Raw genomic sequence first — 18,946 nt, 5'->3', positions numbered from 1 at the left:
GATCAGATCCAGGTCACGAGCTTAGTGTTCATCTCAAACACCAGAATGCTGAAAAATGTTAACTCATTCGCTGTGGCATGATCGTCAGTGCCGACTGGGCTGGTTCGAGACATCTGAGATATTGCTGATCTGAGATTTTCACATCCAATTGTCCTTAGAGTCAACGTAGAATGTTGAGAAAAACATCCAGTGAGCATCATTTCTGCAGGCAAACGCACCTTTTTGGTGAGAGAGGTCAGAGGAAACTGATCATACTGGAAATTGGAGAGACTTTGAACTGACATGAAGACTACAGTCACTCGGATAATTACGCTTCAACGCCGTGGTGAACGAAAAGCATCGGACCATGAAGTAGACGGGAATACATCACATGAAGAAGCTTTTAAATGTCACCTTTAGATTACAGCACAGGGAAATGGTTTTCTATTGGTGTGATACATCTAAGGTAGAGAAAGCTTGAAGCCCTGACCAGTAACCCAGTGTGTTATCTATTGAGCCACCACTGCCCATAGCAGTATCCACTATTTTCAGCCAAGAATCTGAATCTGAGGATACACTGGACATAAAATTAAACCTATAAATTAAGATTAGAAAAAAAAAATCTGGAACAGATGTGGATCCCTTCTATCTCACCTGAAAAGTCCATCCATCTTCACCAAGCTGCCACTGATGGGTCCCTCGACTGCTCGGCCATACTGTTTTAATCGTCAGCCAAACGTAACTGTAAACTCTATCACCATCCAAAATCATAACTTATCATTAGATTATACAGTGCACTTGTGAAATTTCATATTGCCTTAGAACATGACAAATACCCTTGACCGGAGGTTTTCAAACTTAATGCAGTCATTAACCACTTTTACTTAAAACAATTGAGGCCTTGAGTTGAGGTGGGAAACCTTCAGAATGTGTAAGGATTGTTTTCCATTTATGCCACGTCAAATTGACAATTACATTTTTTATCGAATAAAGAATATAAAGTTCACCTATAGTTACATTTTATGTTGTGGAATATATAGGACAGGTTAGTTCCTGTTATCACCTGTAACACCCTCTGTTCCTTCACTATCCTCTACATATACATATTTTTTTGGTTTGAAAAGAAAAAAAATCCCTGTTACTATGGAAACGATAATGTATTAGAACAAGTGCATTAATACAAGCCTGTGATTTGCCTTACAGGTGGAACTATAAACAGGAAAAAAAATACAGCAAGAGACATAACATTCAGATATAACGATTTTATGTTAAGTTTAATTATTACATGAATTAATATCTTGGCAGACTTAAAAATGAATATCCGTAAGTGTGTAACTCATTAAAAGTCTGAAGGAGTTTCTGAAGGATGTACAATCTTCTGCACACCACAGGCGATTGTAGAAGCTAGCGCAAGTTTGTTTCTCATGCTTCTAAATCAAATCAGTGTGAATGAAAAATGCTGAAACCACACGGGAAGAAATACAACCGTATGTTTCTTAGGCACGACAAATGTAATATACATGACAAAATAAACTACACCGTTAATCCAAAAATAATTAGTTTAATTGAATAGAATTCTGTTCTTTTCATATAGAAGAATTTTATATTATTTCAATAACTCAAAGAAACTATACATTCAAAACAGCCAGTCTTCTTGAGTGAAATAAAGCAAGATTTATTGTAACAACATTGCAAGAAATACATAGTGTGGGGGAATATTTCCATCAAAGAAAAATTTAATCGCATTTATAGGTGTTGATTCAATTTTAATTTATCCTAATCTCAGGCAGGTCAGGGTATATAATCCATTTTGGTAGTTAGTCCCCTTGGTCATTTTCGTCTGATTGCAATCTGAACAGGCTCTCATCTCACAGCTGCTTAATTGTGCGAGTTTGACATGGTCATATCAGATTACGAAAATTACAGCATTCAATTAAATCAACAGCATCTATCTATCCACCCGAACAATCTCTGTATATTGGGTGTTCACCTTTGTCAATCAAGTTGTTGTCTCACATAAAAAAAAGGAAAAAAAATGTACTGTATTCTCCATATGGGCAGTATCTGCTTACAAAGTACACCAAAGAAAAGGAAATCATTCAGTCTGGGGAAAGGAGCTGGTATCTTTTTTTTTATATAAAATGAGAAAAGAAGCTATGCTTTAGATATTTAATTCCCTGTTTAATTTTGGATGTATAGTCTACATTTAGCTTTAATACTACCAGTGAGAATAACTAAACATGAAAGCACTATGCACACAAGCAGTGAATGCTAAATGACAAAACCTTTTTGCAATTTGTTATAAACCCATTAGACAGCAAAACACTTTAAATGAACAACTGTAACTCCAACGGGGAAAGGTTTTTTCTTTTAGAGCAAAGACTAATAAGGTAGTAATGCCAAGCTGTTGGGACACTAGGCAAGGAATAACTGCAAGGCATGAACATTCCAGGGTTAATGAAGATGACAAGGCATCACATGTTGTGGCATCAAAGTATTATATGAGCACAGCATATGAAAAAGAAAGAAAGGGTGGAAAAAAGAAAACTGTATGAAAAGTCTTAGATCATGAAGTGAATAACGTACACCTCACATTCATATCTAGACTACAGAAAGGAAATACACAATTAACTGTTAAAATAATAAATACAGTATGTAGGGGAAAAGCAACTTCAACAACCAACAAGGGAAAAAAACTATTAATCACAAAACGAGAGACAATTAATATGGAGGCACATACACAACCTCCTTAGCAGAACACTACCATCTATGCGCACACTGGCATCCACGTAAGCAAGAGACGAGTACAGCAGCCTCTTTCAGCCTGCTTGTGGAAAACGGACACAGAGAGAATCCCACCTGTCTGCCCTTCACCTTTTAACAAACGACTAACTTTTGAGATTTTGGACTGTATTTATCTCATGGCTCAAACTCATGAATAGGAATAATGAACACAAAATCTGATGTGTGGGGAATTATTCTGAATTTTATTAAATAGGTGGAGCGATTTAGATAATTAAAAAGATAAATCACAGCTTTGCAGCACTGCCTGTACTATAAGCATAAAGATTTAAATGTCAGAACTGAATCCAGAGGAACTGACCACAATCTATATGCTACTTGCCAGAAGCACTGCTGAATGTAAGAGCAGTGCTTTAATCTTCCTACAGGGCTGAGAGAATTCTCTAAACTCTTCTCAAACTAATATAATCATCTACCCGGGTTCAATCGCGTGCAGTCCTGCCAGAACACGATATAAGAAACCCCCAATTTCTAGCTCATTTTCTCATGGACCTGTGAACACACTTCCATTACAGAGCCACCAACAAGCCACTAATAACCAATCTCCAAATTTAGGTTCTGCTGCAATCGTTTATCCGGGTTAAACACAAATCATTTAAAATGGCAAGTGGGGGAAAAAAAAAAAAAAGATACTTTAAACCTCTGAATCCTTCAATTTAGCCATTAAAAGAATTTTTAAAGTCATTTGTTAAGACTCTCTCCTTCTTTTCCCCCATGTCAGACACCCAGAGCAGGCGACATCTCTCACGGTCGTTCCATTTCTGAACCACTACTTCACACCCTTCGGCCAGAAAACTTTCCTCAAAGTTGAATCTTTCTTCAGAAACTCTTAGCACCATTTTTAAAGATGGGACCACCACCAGAGGGGGAGGAATAAAAAAAAAAAAAAAAAAAAAAAAAGAGTAAAACCACAACCCTCTGCCGTAGATGTATCCCCAAACCTCTCAAAGATGTTTGGTGGTAATATCTGAAAGTCAGATTCCAACTTTGAAGGGAAAATTTTCCCTAAAATCAGCTGCGTGAAAGCGTTTTTAAAAAAATCTTTATTTGATCATTTTTTAATGATGTCACCTCATCTTTCAGCTTGTGGAGACGACAGAGCAAGCGTGGCGTTTTTTGCAGGTAGTTTTAAGAGAACTTCGTCTTCTCTCCGTCTCGGGTGGCAGAGCGAGGTCTGCGGCTGCCGGCTGCAGCCTGGCGAGAGAGAGGAGGCAGGTAAGGGACTGCCCTGCTCCCCAGGAGGCACCTCGACTATGCGGAGTTACAGATCGAAGATCTCGGTTTGGTTTCCCCTCCTACATCGTCTCCTCCTATGCTGCATCTGCTCCTCTCTCCTCCTTCTCATCCTTAGCGAGTGGTGGGATGGTTTTGTCCCTCCACTCTCTTTCGTTCCCTCGTTTCTTATCCTGCTTTTCTCCCTCTTTTTTCACACGTGATTGTTTGATTCTCTCCTGTTGTTCACACCATGGTGCTTCAGTTGTAACAGTGGAAAACGGGCATCCATGTTTGTTCTTTTTTTATATTTACCCAGATTTAAAATGCTGATGAACTAAGCTCAGCGTAGGCCTAGCTCCCGTTCCAACAACCTAAGGACGCAAGGAAAAGAGCTCCATCAACATTTTATGTATCACTAGACAGTCTGGCATTGCAATAAATGTAAAGAATAGTGCAAAACAGTGTTGTAGCAGACAATACCACATATTTTGGCTATTGAGCAAGACTACACAATATAAAATAAATAAATAATTCAACAATAATGACGTTCATTTTGTTTTAGTTTGCACTTTCGTTCAAATAATGTGTTGTGTATCTTGCAGCGCTACCCAGGATACACTGGTGCTATGGTATTGTGTGCAGGTGTTCTTACACTCTAGTACTGAGAGAGTCCAGTCACTCCTCCATGCTGGTATGCCCGTTCCCCCTGGTACGTAGAATCCTGGGACAGAGCCACGTCCATCTGCGACTTGAACTCATCACCCAGGTAACTGTCCTATTTGGCAGGAAGATGACAAGATGATTACAGTCAACTCAATATATTGTTCTTCAGGCTGATCCAATTTATCCTGCAATAAGACATTTCTATAGGGTTTTCTATACAAGAATAAGCTTATCCACTGAGCCACCCAAAGGCTCACTCCTGGTTGGAGAGGTATCTAAGGGACATTTTGAACTGATGACATACACAATGAATATGCATTTGGAAGAATGGTTTTCAATTTACAGGCACCTAGATTAGAACTGCAACAGTTCTGGCCTTTCTGGTGGCAGTACAACACCTTACAATGACTGTATATTATACATGTCCACATTTCACAAAGAACATTTTCATTTATAAAGCAACTGTCCATTTTCCTCAAACATATACAACACCACCAACAGAAACAATAAGTCAGTGCAGTATACCTGGGAAAGTTCAGGCTGGGAAAGACCTGGCTGGCTCATCTGTGAGGGCTGGCTCATGGTAATGTAGCCTTGGGTCAAGGGGCCCTGGGAGAAGGGCTGAGACACCAAATCCTGACTGGCCTGGCTGTTTGCCATGTTGGTCTGCCCACTGCCATGGTTACCCATGCCACGATTCCTCTGGCGCCCTCCACGCCCACCTGTTTTGCCCTTTGGAGCACCACGACCTGAGTAAGAGTAAAAATCCCTAATTTAAAAGATGTTAAATAATAATCAGGAAAAAAGAGGTTATCCTTACACAAACATCCTCCACAATATTTAATTAGGACCTCATATAGACAGCCATATTGTACAATAGTTCTTAAAAAGCAGAGAGGGGTGGTGCAAAAGTATATAGCCATCATACCAGTAGCTGGACCATTAAGCTGGCCCAGGTAACCTGGAGGGGGCATGGGGGGCATAACAAGGTTGAAGGGTATGGGAATATTCATGGAGGCCATTGGGTTGGGTCCTGCGCCAATCATCCCAATCTGGTCATGAGTTTGAAAATACATGTTCGATGGACGACCTGGAATTACAAAAACAAAAATATACAATACAATATGGGAATTTTAGTTTAATCTTTGTCAAATCTAGCAGACAATGAACAAGTTTGTTTAATCAAAGAATCCAATCCCAATAATGGTGCAGTCATCCTCAGCACCGAAATGCACTGGATTAACTGAAGAATTGATCTAGGTGTGTAATACAAGATCAGAAAATGCTCAGAGCAATAGGGAAACAGTACAAGTAAGATGTGCCCAAAAAAAATACGGATTCTACAGCATTTGCTCTCTAGCAAAGTGAATAAAGGAAAAGAGACTTTTATTCAAGAATAAAAGTCCTATAAGGAGTCATTTTTGTATTCCTCACCAGTGTTGCTGCGGTCATACACTGAACCAGGAATCATGGCCTCCCTGGCATCGTACATGGCAGTGCTCATAAAACGAGCTCCCTAAGACACAAAGAACACACAAATGAACTTACTTCATCTGAAAGAGCCACACAAATTCTGAATGGCAGTTTCTCAAAAGGTTTTGCAATCTCTGTGTAAATGCACTGAATACGATAACACACTATTTGGACTTCTGCTGAAAGTCCTTTATGTACCAAACATCAATGAGACAGTCTGTGAAGCCCTTCAGCTATAAGGTTATTATACAGCAGTGCATGTGTACCAAATGAAAATAAAAAACTCACAGGGTTGATGGTGTTAACGAGCTTGCGAGGTTTGCTGAACTGCATAAGGCTCTCTCTCAGGTTGTTGAGAGGCCCCTCAACCAGAACCTTCTGCTCCTTGTAGTAATTTAGCAAGTGGTTCCAGAGGGGCTGCTTAGACAGAGCTTTAGGATTCCCCACAATGATCACGCCATACCTGATGTACAAAAAAAAAAAAAAAAAAAAAAGCTATTTAATTAATAACAAAATTTTGCATCTGTGCAATTCAACAAGTTCCTCAATACTGAGAATGTTGAAGACAAAATTAAACTAAATTAATTACAGTAGCAACATTACAATGTGTAGCACTGTGGATAAACATTGCATATTACCTGGCTCTGGTGAGGGCCACGTTCAGCCTGCGTGGATCATTAAGAAAGCCTATGCCTTGGTGCTCATTGGCCCTGACGCAGGAAAGAATGATGAAGTCCTTCTCACGGCCCTGGAAAGCATCTACGCTGGCTATCTCAACCTCCTTCAGGGGAAGAAAAAACACACACTTGTTTAAAATTGTAGCTGAACAACAGCATGCACTGATTTATTGGTGAGTGTTAACATTACAATTTTTAGAAATAACTTAGACTGTTTATTAAACAGCCTGGTAGCTCAGCTACATTAAAACATTTATGTAGGCACCTAATGATGCATCCATTACCACTTCATAATTGATATAAGGAACTTGTGTACTAAACTGTAAATGACAACAGTCTCAGTATGTGTGTGTACAGCTATGTTTGTACCTGATAAAGCTTGGTATGAAGGGAACCGCTGAACTGCATGTACTGCACCAGGTAGGAGCGCTGCCCCTCATATGGCGTGATGATGCCAATCTGGTCGGGTTTAGCTCCAGCCTTCAAAAGGCGAGTGGTGATCTTTTCCACATTAGCTGCCTCAGTCCTGCACACACAATTGTCTCTCATTCACAGCTCTCTGGAGAGGTCTACAGCTAGCGCTTAGAAAAACTTTTGACACAGTCAAACTGGGATTTCTCAGTTATTCAATATACTTTATAAAAACAGACAGTAAACCAAAATTACAATTTCAACTGCCAAGGCAATATTTATGACAAGCAGAGTACCTGTTGAGGTAGGACGTGCCAGAGCTGGCAATCTCCTCCTGACCCTGTGTCACATAGAAGAACATGGGCTTATCTGGCTGAGGCCACTGGAAATCAAAGCCCTTCTTGATGCGGTCAGCTATAGTGGAGAAATGAATACACTCAAGTTCATTCATAAAAGCCCAAAAGCCCTAAATCTCAAAATAACACACATTTCACATACCAGCAGTGACTCCGTTCTGGAGAGAGCCTTCATAGAAGATATTGGAGGGGAAAGCACTGAGTGCAGGGTGCATTCGGTACTGCACCTGTAGGCGAATGGGTCTGATGCCCAGCACCACCAGTCTTTCGAAGAGAGACTGGGACAGACCTGCCTTAGCAGCCTTTTTACACATGACCACTGGGCCTAGCTGGCAGTGATCACCCACCAGGATCAGCTGACAAGACAAGGGAGAAAGCAGAAAAAAGCTTACCAGAGGAAGACAGTAAAAAAATTTGCATTCTCTTATGCACAAGGCATGCTAAAATAAGACAAAGCCAAGCTTTTGAACTATACCTGCTTGGCTCCTAGAACTACAGGCACCATGCACTCTGGCTCAGTAGCCTGGGTACTCTCATCTATCAGGATGGAGCGGAATTGCATTTTAGCGAGACGAGGATCACCCGCACCCACACAAGTACAACAGATGACATCTGCATTCTGTGAGAGAGAGCGAGAGACAACAGAGTTGCAGATATGGAATATCTTTACCTACAGAACATGGCCTGAGAATACTGATCACCAGTGTAAAAAACAATAATGGTCTCCTAATATTTTGTTCTTGTGCAAGACAGATTTTTCAGAACATTAGCTTACACAGACTCCTATGTTCACAGAATCAATTTCTCATTTCAAACCACCATCTTTTCTCCAAATGGCTTGTATGCAATAGGAAAGAAACAAACCATGAGTAGCTCCCTTTCTGCTGTGCGTTTCAGGGCCCTGTAGCGCTTCTCATCTGAGGAAGACAGCTCTCCTGTTTCATCCTTCAACTGTTGCAGTTTTTGCAGTTCTGGCATGCTGTTTACGCACATAAAAAACAATACTGTAAGCTCACAAATTTGTCAACGTTTATTTGTCAGAACCTACTTAAATGACAAATAACTAAATAAATTTATTTGTAGCATGTCCCCAAATAACAATCAGTTAGCAGTTGTTGTGTCATTTGTATATCAGAAACTGATCATATAATTAAAACTGATTTTTTTGGTACTATTTATACTAAAATTGCAGGTTTAAAGTCGTGATTAAACACAAAGTAACTGTGTCTTCATTAAGTACATACAAACACTATCTATATATCTAACTATATAATGTGTATGTACGTTTGAATGTGTGTGACACAATATGAGGTTCTTTCAACCTGTCCATGTTGCGAATCTGGTTGTGCAAAGCCAGAAACGACACGGGCGAATCGATGGCCTCTCTGCTTTTGGCACAGAGACGCACCACCTTCAGTCCTGTTTGATGAATTTTCTCAGTCAGCTGGTCCACTGCAATGTTGCTGGGAGCACATACTAGCACCGGCCTGGGATCCAACGAGACAAAGTACGGTATGTTCGAGCAGACATAAGAAATGACTTAAAATGTACTAGAATTACTTAAAACATTTATACACCTTCATTCGCAAAGGAATGCAAGAATCTATGAATATAAAAATTATATTGAAATGCCAAATGTCCTCCTGCTGTGCCAATCCCACAAATGCTCCTGCGCCATGACAATGCTTATGGCACAGCATAATAGCAAAAAAAAAAAAAAGACAGATGTACGTTTAACAAAATCTTGTATACTACTGTAGGCAATAAATTATTTGGATGAAACCAGGACACAATCTTAAGCAATCTTGTGCTTCACATATTCAAGCAACAAATTTTTAATGCTTTCATAGTGATTGCTAAGCACAATAGCAGTAAAAAAAAAAAGAATAGAAAAAAAGGGAACCCATATCAGATATTAGCTGTTAAATAAAATCTGTGAAATTAATTGCTAACTTTAACTTCATGTCTGCAATGAGGATCCAGTATAAATGGGACACTCTGGGGGTTTCACTATGTTCACTTTTACCATGTGATCAGTGTGGTAAGTATGGATGGGTGAGCAGGTGTCTAAAAACAAGTGGGTAACAATCACATTCACATGTAAAATGTATGAGGAGTGTAGCTGTGCAAAAGTCATGTCTTACCCGTTGCCCTGTCTAGCCAGGTGGTAAACAATAGTTGCTGAGGTAACAGTTTTGCCAGTACCGGGAGGCCCCTGGATCAGACTGAGAGGACGCTGAAGCACTGTTTTCACAGCATACACCTGAACAAGCACAAATAGTACTGCTTCAATAATTGGGACCCAACACACACTGGTTATAACCATGTACACTGTTTGTGTTAGCATGTTTCATCTTGCTGGCTGAGTAAACACTGCTTTCTAAACATAAAATTAAGTACCAATTTATTATAGTGCACAACCTAATACAGAGAAACTGGACTTGTGGTTGGACTGCATCTCACCTGAGAGTGGTTGAGGTCAGGCAGGCCCTGGGCAGTGAAGCGCTTGGGTAACTGGCACTTAATGATCACATCCTCTACCTCATGACCAAGCAACTTGTGATAGATGTAACCGGACACTGAGGTCTCGTCTACAGCGAATGTTTTCAGGGCACTCTGCATGCTTTAAAGACAACATGAAACCAGTCATAGGATTTTTTTCTTCCGTACCACAATTACAACAGACTCAGCAGTTTTGCTTGAGGTTAGCATGAGGTAAAACACAATATTAGTTAATATTTCCCCTGCTTGCACATGCTTAGATGTGGTCAGAAGCTAATAATTGCTCAGGTCATTTTTGACTTCAGACAACAAAAACTAGAGTAAAAGTCATCTTGCTTAATAATCATAGTTACATAACATCCCACTAACCGGTCAAAGGAAGTGGACTTCCAGACAAAGTCCACTTGGAAGTTGTGGGGCACCTCGACAGGAGCTCCAGCGCTGCTTCTCAGCTCAATGGCAATCTCATCTCCGTAGTCTGAGAGTTACTCATTAAGGAGAGTTTCTCATCACTTACAACCCATTTGAAAGCAAATCTGCATGACATTCAAGCAATTTTATGGGTTGCTAATTATTTATTTAAGCTGCTGGCATTTCAATGCCACCAAGAAAAACTTTTATGGGTGAATAAATATCCTACTAGCCTAATAAACCATATACGATTACAATAAAATCGACAGTGTTGTCATGCAAAGTAATCAATAAGGATACTGTCAGGGACCTTGATGACATGTCCAATCCCTTTCCAAAGAGGAGCCAAGTCTCCCTTATAGCGCAGGCATATCTCATCTCCTTGCATAAGACGCATGTCTGCAACAGAACACATGATGGTTAGTTTTAAACTGCTTAATTTCAGTTTGGTTTATTATATACCCACCAGACTGCGATGCATAAACGTTTACAAAAATAAAAAAAAAAACACACACACACAAAATCACAGACAGACACACACAGAGTTGCATGCGTCCGTGCATACATCGATGAGGGATGCATGGGGCACGGATTTGGGGATGGGATGAATATGACCCACTGGTAGACACAGAAGATGATGAAAGTAAATATTACCACCTGAATCCGTCTTGGGAAGTGTGAAATAAGCAATCCTCTTTTTATTCAGTCCCAAGTCCCACCTGACAGTTATATTGTCTTGGGTCTGAAAAATAGTAAAATATGGAAGGGGAAAAAAAGAAAAAGGAATTAAACAAGAAATTTACCGATGAGACAATTCTGCTTTCATAAACATACTAAAACATCTTGCAAAAACTAAAAACAGACCACTGAATACTTTTTTATATAGTTAAATGCAAAGTAAAGAGTTTTGTCATGGCACCTGGGACTCTTTAAGCTTCTTGTCATAATCTGCCTCCAGTTTGACCAGTGGGCCAAAGATGTTCTGATACTGGTATGCATCTTCATAGCGCAGCAGCACATGTTGAGGCTCTTCATCCACACCCGGCTTCTCCAAATCCTCAAGTGTTGCAGTTGGATTCTCCTGCAAACCAGAAATATAAAATAAGGATGTGAGATCAGGGCCACTTAGTCAGGCATTGGAGAAACAGTCATAAAAGTCAAGCTTTATATGCATTCTTAAAACGTTATTGCAAAAGACATGCAATGTGTATAAAAAAAAAAGTTCAGGGAAATCGACCAAGCTGACACAAATCACCAAAACATCTCATTAGAACACAATAGCTTCCTCATCCACTTTTATCAAAATATTTAATAAAATGTTTTTCCTGCATGTTCCATTACCTTCCAGAGCTCCTCCAGTTTGTTGATCTGCTGAGCAGTGATCTGACGTGCCCTGAGCTGCTCCTGCTCAGATGGGATCTTCACCAACCAGGACAGAAAACACCGGTCCTGGATCAAAGGCTGCCACTGGGAGCTGTCCCAATTAATGTCCTTCAGACTGCTCTGACTGGCACATGGCTGCCTAAACACACAAACACACACCCATGTGAATACACTCAGAACTCAATTTGGTCAACAGACAACCACCCCAAACTTCGAAACATAAATGATCTAAACATTTCAACTATATAACTGATAAATATAATTCAAGCTTGGCTGAAAACAGGATACTGAAAACCTGATTCTACAACAAACACCACCATCAGCTCAGATTTCAGTTTTTCCCATGACAGAAACTGTTTTGACACACCTCTCTTCTTCACCTCTCATTAATGTTGGTTCAACAGTGAACGTTGCTATGTGCTTCTCTAAGTTGATTACACTCGCTAATCCTTAGAACAAGAATTGTGACAAAGACTTCAACATCTTTGCCATGAGTGTGGTCACCTGGTAATAGTCAGAAGCTGCATGTGGAGAGCATGCTCTGAGACACCACAGTCTATCTGGTGGTTCTTAAGGTCTCATCTTTTCAGATAAATGGGTAAGAAGTGGTCTGTAACTTATGTTGCATACCTGAGCAGTATGTTCTCTGTTTGTGAACAGATGGAGAATACGTCACAATGACATTTAAAATGTACCCAAAGCAATGCCACAGGTGCCATTTCAACTGCTGCCTTTGTTGAATAACACAATGGCTCTTTACTCCAGTTTGTAGAAACGTTTCAGAAGTAATTCCAAGTTTCCCCAGGTGACAATAATATAAAATAAACCATCGGGTTACTAAACATTTCTGGTATGTAACCCAAGCTTAAGTACACATACCTATTTTATTACTGATGACAGAACTGGCTCACAATCAAATTAACTTTCAGTTTCAATCAGTTTAAAGAATTGAAAAAACACAACCTTTTGTAAGGTTTACTCTAATGTGGCATGTCAACTTTTTCTCTCTGCCAAATCTAAGAAAATAAGAGATGCAAATGTTTTTTACCTGCACAGCAGCACCACAACAGAATCAGCCTTTGCTGGAATGAAACCCAGAAGGAAAACGTTGCGACAGCCGCAGTTGTAACACTCCAATACGGTCTCCCCCAAAGGACCGTCCTTATGCAGGGTCACCTCCTTGCATTTGGCCCGCACCAAATGGTTGACAATATGGCTGTGAAAGAAAAACAGAGGGAGAAGATAATATAAAAAGGTGCCTAATACAATACAAGTATGCACACTTATTTGAAAAGTTTTGGTTATATACATCCACCATTTGTTTAAAGCCTCCAAAATGCATGGACTGTAGCTTTACAGACGTTTACACTAGTTTTCTACAACACTTCGGCTTAACCACAAAATAAATACAAATATGTTTACGTCCACATTTCACACTTGCTGCATGATAGTTAATTTACACTTTACACAAATGCCCCAGATTTGTAATACTCTTTGTCCATTGCCGATATTTGACCTATTGCCAAGCCACAGCCAATACATGATACTGTATGTTCATTTCGTGCAGCTACTCTAGTGAAAACTAGTAGCATTGACTTTTACAATACTTTTGGAAAAAGTGGCTAAGAGTTAGCATTTGATGCTAAACTACTAAGGATTACTTGCCTACAAACTTTTCACAAGTGCCAGACTCTAAACAGATGAAACACATTAGTTTTGAACTTGAAGCCAACATATTAATTAATATCATTAACTAATATCAACATTAATATCATTACTGATCCTGACTTAATGTCTAGTTAGTTAGTTACTGTAGTTTACTGCCATGCCATGAGGCTATCTTCATGGCAAGAACAGTTAATAAGAACTAAAATAACCTAAAATCACAGGAATAAATATTGACAAATATAGACAACTTAAATTAAATTTTTTACATTAATATATGACAGAAACTCTAAAACCTTTTCTGATGAAACCTTGTAAAATAGCTCTTTAAATGAATTAGCCTCATAAAATACCCTTCTGTGGTCATTATACGCAGGACAGTCCAACAGTTAATGTCTAGTTAGTCTCTGTAATGTAATGTATAACACATGCTATTGGCTACAGATTGTTTTTTAAGAAATCTGGAGATACTGAATTATGGCCATTTTTTTCTAACACAAAATGTCTCTGATCGGGTATTTTGGTTAATGTTTGGTCGACTAAAATATACAGACAGACCACATTCTGCCAGGTGGCTTTACCACCAACACTACATATAAAAGCTCAAACTTGACAGGTGTTTGGATATGGCAGGACACCTGACCTCCTCTGCAAGCACTGTAGAGACATTATTACAAATGTTTAAAATATTCTGGTTGACATGGTTTACTTTTCCATGAGTAAATTATGTTTAAATTGTGAATATGACCTAGTGACTGTAAAGGAGGAAAAACATTTTAAGCCTACCTGCCAGAGGTGTTGCCACGTCCATTGCAGAACCACTTCTTGCTGGTGTTGCAATACACCACACAGGCAGGATCATGAATGCCACAGTAACTATGGTAGGAAAAACAATTATTTTCACAAATGACTCAGTAACCAAGGTTGCATTTACACTTGACAATAAAATTGCACAATTTTTGAACAACTTAACAAAAAAACAAAAAAGGTCATTATGCTCTTTCCAACTGTAATTTTAATGGTCTTCCATTATACATAGACACTGAAGTATGAACTGACTCCATCCTAATTCTGACACAGAGCAAAAAAAACCCCATTGTGGATATGACAAATCTTTCAAAGGACCAGATATGGAATGCTTTGAATTTTAAGGCTCATTTGAATGAGGCCAATAATGCATGTGAAAAAAATCAGAGCTGTTTGTATGTAGTGTCAGAAGACAGCAAAAACAATCTTTGACAACAAAGACAGCCATCTTGGGAGTGTGTCACCCAAGATGGTGCTACAAATGACTGCCTCTGTGTGTTGGTGCATTTTGTTTTGTTGGGTCTTTTAAAACCAGAGAAGAGCTCATGAATGTAAGGGAAACAGTCCCTATGGATTTATTTCCCACTTTTATTGGCACATCCGTACATTTATTAGACATTCTAGTCAAAGGTGCTCTAGGCTATGTGCACACAGTGAAACACCGGAGGAGAGGGAAGCATGCCAGCATGCTCGTGTGTCTCTGCCAACGCAGACATCCCACACCGCTACCGGGAATATTTCTCGCAAACGTGCATTCACTCTAGTACAAATTGGATGAACTTCAGCTAATAGTGGGGAAATGTAAAGCCTTTTCTTCATCTTTCGCTTCATGGAAACATGGCTGTGTGACACTAATTCTTGACTCTGCTGCAGCTAGCAGGATTCCAACTCTTCAGAGCAGACCGGCATGCATAACTTTCCGGCAAGAAAGGTGAAAGGAATTTGTTTTTACACAAATAATGGCTGGTGCTTATGTGTGACAGTGATTCAGCAACTGTTCTTCTGATCTTGAGTAATTTTTCCATAAACTGCAAGCCATTCTACTCCCCACATGAGTTTGCTTCATTTACACTAGTCTGTGTTTACATTCCACTACAAGCCAACGTGCAGGAGGCACAGTGGGTGCTCGCTGATCAGATACTGTGTGTGGAGCGCACATTCCCTCATTTGTTATTGCCCTGGGTGACTAACAAAGGAACTCCCCAAATACAGACAATCTATTAAATGCCTGACTAGAGAAGAAAACATTCTGGATCACTGTTACACTACAGTAAACATTGCATATCACGATGTCCCACAAGCTGCAGACACTGACCACGTCATGGTCCATTTGATTCCTGCATACAGGCACAAATTATTCTCCAAACCTGTTGCGAGGACATCAAATCAATGGACTAGGGAGGATCTTCAGGCATACTTTTATTGTACTGACTGGGGTATATTCAGGACTACCACCAACAGTCTGGATGAGCACAGAGAGACTGTAACATCATGAGTTTCTGCAAGGATAGCTGTGTACCATCATGCACCAGGGTTGAAACAACAACAAGGGTTACAACAACAACAACCACCCCTGGTTCACAGCCAGACTCAGACAGCTAAGCTGGGAGAAGAAAGCTGCATTAAAGAGTGGGGACAGAACTAGGTCTAAAGAGCTTAAGTACAAGTATAGAAAGACAGTGAAAGAAGCTAAACAGCTGTACCCTGTGAAAATACAACAGCAGTTCTCAGCCAACGACTCTTCTGGACTCTTCTGTCTGGAAAGGGCTCAGACATATTACTATTATATTACTAACTGTAAACCCCAAGCCCCCCGCTCTATTAACTACTTGCATCTAGCCGACAGTTTCAATGAGTTCTATTGCAGGTTTGAAAGACAACGAGACAGTCCTGTCATCATTACTCCATGCGACACCAGCTTTCGACACCTTCTCCAGCACATCAGCCTAACCAACCCCACCAAAGCAGTAGTTGAGGCCTCCTCACAGACATATACCACAATAAATCTCTCCCTGCTGAGCTTGTTGACTCCACCTTCAGGTGGATCCCAGACTTCATGACTGACAGGAGGCAGCATGTGAAATTGGGAAAATATGTCCTTGACTCCCAGACAATTAATAATGTCTCACCCCAAGGCTGTGTTCTTTCTGCTCTGCATTTCCCCCTATAAACCAACAGCTGCAACTCCAATCACCAGACCGTTAAACTTTTGAAGTTTTCAAATGACACCACACTCATTGGCCTCATCTCTGAAGAGATGGGCCTGCTTACAGGAGGGAGATCAACCACCTGGTTGCATGGTGCAGCAGGAAGAACCTGGAGCGAAATACACAGAAAAGATTGAAGATGCTGGTAGATTTTAGGAAGAACCCAGCCCCTTCCACCCGTGGACTCCTTCCACTACCTGGAAACCACCATCACCCAGGACCTCTAGAGGGAGTTAAACAAACTCCCTAGTTAAAAAAGCACATCAGTGGATGTACTTCCTGGCTAGCTACCTGGCAGCTGAAGTTCATCCTACCAAAAGCAACGATGGTGCACTTCTACACCTTCAATGTTGATTCTATACTCACCTCCTCAATCACTATTAGGTACTCTGCTACCATTGGCAAAAACAAAAGTATTCGCTCTGCTGAGAAGGTGATCGGCTGCAATCTACAACCTCTTCAGGATCTGTACACTTCCTGGACCCTAAAGCGGGCAGATAAGATTGTGGCTGACCCTCTCATCCTAGACACAATCTCTTTGAGTCACTCCCCTCTGGCAGAAGCCTGCAGTCTATAAAGTCTACAATTTTATGCCACAAACACAGTTACTTTCCATCCACAACTGGCCTTATCAACAACATCCAGGACCCAACATGATCTGGACATTAATAATCTACCCCACCACTGCTCAGATACAGTACATTACCTTAATGTTCACAAATCTGACTGTTATAATGCACCTTTCTTTCTCACACTGGTGCACATCCTGCATCAATGCACAATTCATGTATCTATTCTTGTTTACATCCAATTGCTTGTTTTTTTTTTTGTAAATCTTTATACACATTATTATTATTTTGAATATAACCTTTGTTTCCTATATTCATGCTTCTTCTCTATTATTACTATGCACCAACACACCAGGACAAATTCCTGTACATGTAGAACTTACAGAACCTGACAATAAACCTGAATTCTGAAACCTGATTCTGATTCAGCTGTCAATGGAAATGCAACCCAACCCCCATTGCAAAGAACTTTCTAGGGAACTGTTACATTCGTTAAAGATAGAGTGTTCTAAAAAAAAAAAGCTTCCTGTATACAAGTACATTATTTATTTATTTAAATAACCGCATAGTGAAATCATGAGAATGTGAGGCTACCTGCAGGCGTGCACAGGGAGATCCTTGGTGTAATAAGTGTCCTCTTCATCCTCTTCGAAATTTAGTTCTCCCAGAAGTTGACTGGTTTTCACCACCGCATCATCGCCGTTCTGTAGAACTCCCTCAGGCCCGTTCACCTTTGCAAAAACACACCGAAACGCAGATCATAAAAGCGCGAAAGCAACTTCAGGAAGGGACGGTGAAAGTGAAACAATAGCATGTTGCCACGGCTAATTTGCGTCCCTCTGATGTATGGCCTAGCCTAGCATAGCTTAGCATAGCATAGGTTAGCATAGCTTGCCAGCTATGTGTGGTCAGGCTAAGTTTTGGTAAGCTAGCTAGCTAGGTTAGCAAACTAGCTAGCTACCTCTCTGACAAACTAGCTCACCTGGCTGACAGATGAACCAGTAGCATATGAAATGTAAATAAAAATAACTAATTAGTGGATTTTGGGTTATTGACAGTTAGCTGTTTAAGCTCCGGTTAATTAGGCGACGATGCTTAGCAACCTAGCTTCAAAGCTAAGCTAACTGTAATGCTAGCTAGCACGATTTTCGTATACGCAGAAAGCAACAAGCCCGCTAATTCCGTTTCGCGCTTCGACTGGAGATTTTGCCGAATAAACTCACTCGCTTGAGTGAAGTGAGAGAATAAATACAGCAGCGCACCTGGTTGTCGAGCTGACTCTGGGTTTGGCCTTGTGTTTGAGTCTGGCTCGGCAGGGTGAAGTCGGTGAACTCGTACTCCGAGCCCTGTGTGTCGGCTCCAAGCAGCTCCGCTTCCTCCGTGTCCAGGAAGGTGAGCGTCTGCGAGCTCGGCCCGTACGCCTCTACGCTCATTGTTTATCCCCTAACTAGCAAAGACTGCTTTCGCAATTTAAAAGAAAAACACCCACAAACACTATCACAACGAATATGTTTTGTTTTTGTTTTTAAAAATAAACAACCACGAACACGCTCACGATATTGTTTTATCACGAATGAACGCGTACGGCTTCAAGAGGAAGCTTCAACTCCCACTCGAATCGATGACGTGAACGCAAGCAGCGCGAGAACGGAACGTAAAGCGCAGTAACACGTGACGTCAGAGCAGAAGTGCACAGAATTCTGTGCAGGAAACGTGGTGGTGATGGGGGGGGGGGGTGTTGAATACTGTATTTGTAATTTATTTATATGCATTTTAAGGTATTATTATATACATACACTCTATTCTGACCATCACAGCCATATATG

At 40.4% G+C, this 18,946-nt stretch overlaps 1 protein-coding gene across 2 annotated transcripts; it reads right to left on the bottom strand.

Moving 5' to 3' along the window:
- Positions 1–1,638: 1,638 nt before the first annotated feature.
- On the bottom strand, positions 1,639–18,761 carry upf1 (UPF1 RNA helicase and ATPase). 2 transcript variants are annotated; one of them, XM_027150765.2, is made up of 24 exons: positions 18,383–18,761; positions 17,715–17,851; positions 14,324–14,413; positions 12,921–13,088; positions 11,831–12,011; positions 11,409–11,570; positions 11,144–11,231; positions 10,790–10,888; positions 10,448–10,556; positions 10,040–10,199; positions 9,721–9,839; positions 8,899–9,063; positions 8,441–8,555; positions 8,052–8,195; positions 7,719–7,932; positions 7,517–7,634; positions 7,179–7,335; positions 6,771–6,913; positions 6,421–6,595; positions 6,094–6,175; positions 5,588–5,749; positions 5,185–5,408; positions 4,649–4,771; positions 1,639–4,367 (listed from the first exon to the last, which is right to left on the bottom strand). In XM_027150765.2, exons 1-23 carry the CDS (start codon positions 18,551–18,553, stop codon positions 4,652–4,654), a joined length of 3,303 nt encoding a protein of 1,100 aa, XP_027006566.1. In that variant the 5' UTR covers positions 18,554–18,761; the 3' UTR covers positions 1,639–4,367; positions 4,649–4,651. The 2 variants fall into 2 exon arrangements, with proteins under 2 accessions (XP_027006566.1, XP_047662587.1); XM_047806631.1 differs by having other exon boundaries at positions 11,147–11,231.
- Between the last annotated feature and the right edge of the window lie 185 nt (positions 18,762–18,946).

The sequence above is a fragment of the Tachysurus fulvidraco genome, chromosome 22 (assembly GCF_022655615.1).
Source record: "Tachysurus fulvidraco isolate hzauxx_2018 chromosome 22, HZAU_PFXX_2.0, whole genome shotgun sequence".
In the NCBI taxonomy this organism is placed as follows: domain Eukaryota; kingdom Metazoa; phylum Chordata; class Actinopteri; order Siluriformes; family Bagridae; genus Tachysurus; species Tachysurus fulvidraco.
Note: the sequence above shows the minus strand (reverse complement) of the source record. Positions and strands in the feature narration are given on the sequence as shown.

Coding starts and splice junctions, on each gene's coding strand:
- upf1 (XM_027150765.2), bottom strand. CDS start 18,553: ATGAGCGTAGAGGCGTACGGGCCGAGCTCGCAGACGCTCACCTTCCTG. Junction 14,414..17,714: donor CTCCCTGTGCACGCCTGCAG/GTAGCCTCACAT, acceptor TTCCTACCATAG/TTACTGTGGCATTCATGATC. Junction 13,089..14,323: donor CGTGGCAACACCTCTGGCAG/GTAGGCTTAAAA, acceptor TTTCTTTCACAG/CCATATTGTCAACCATTTGG.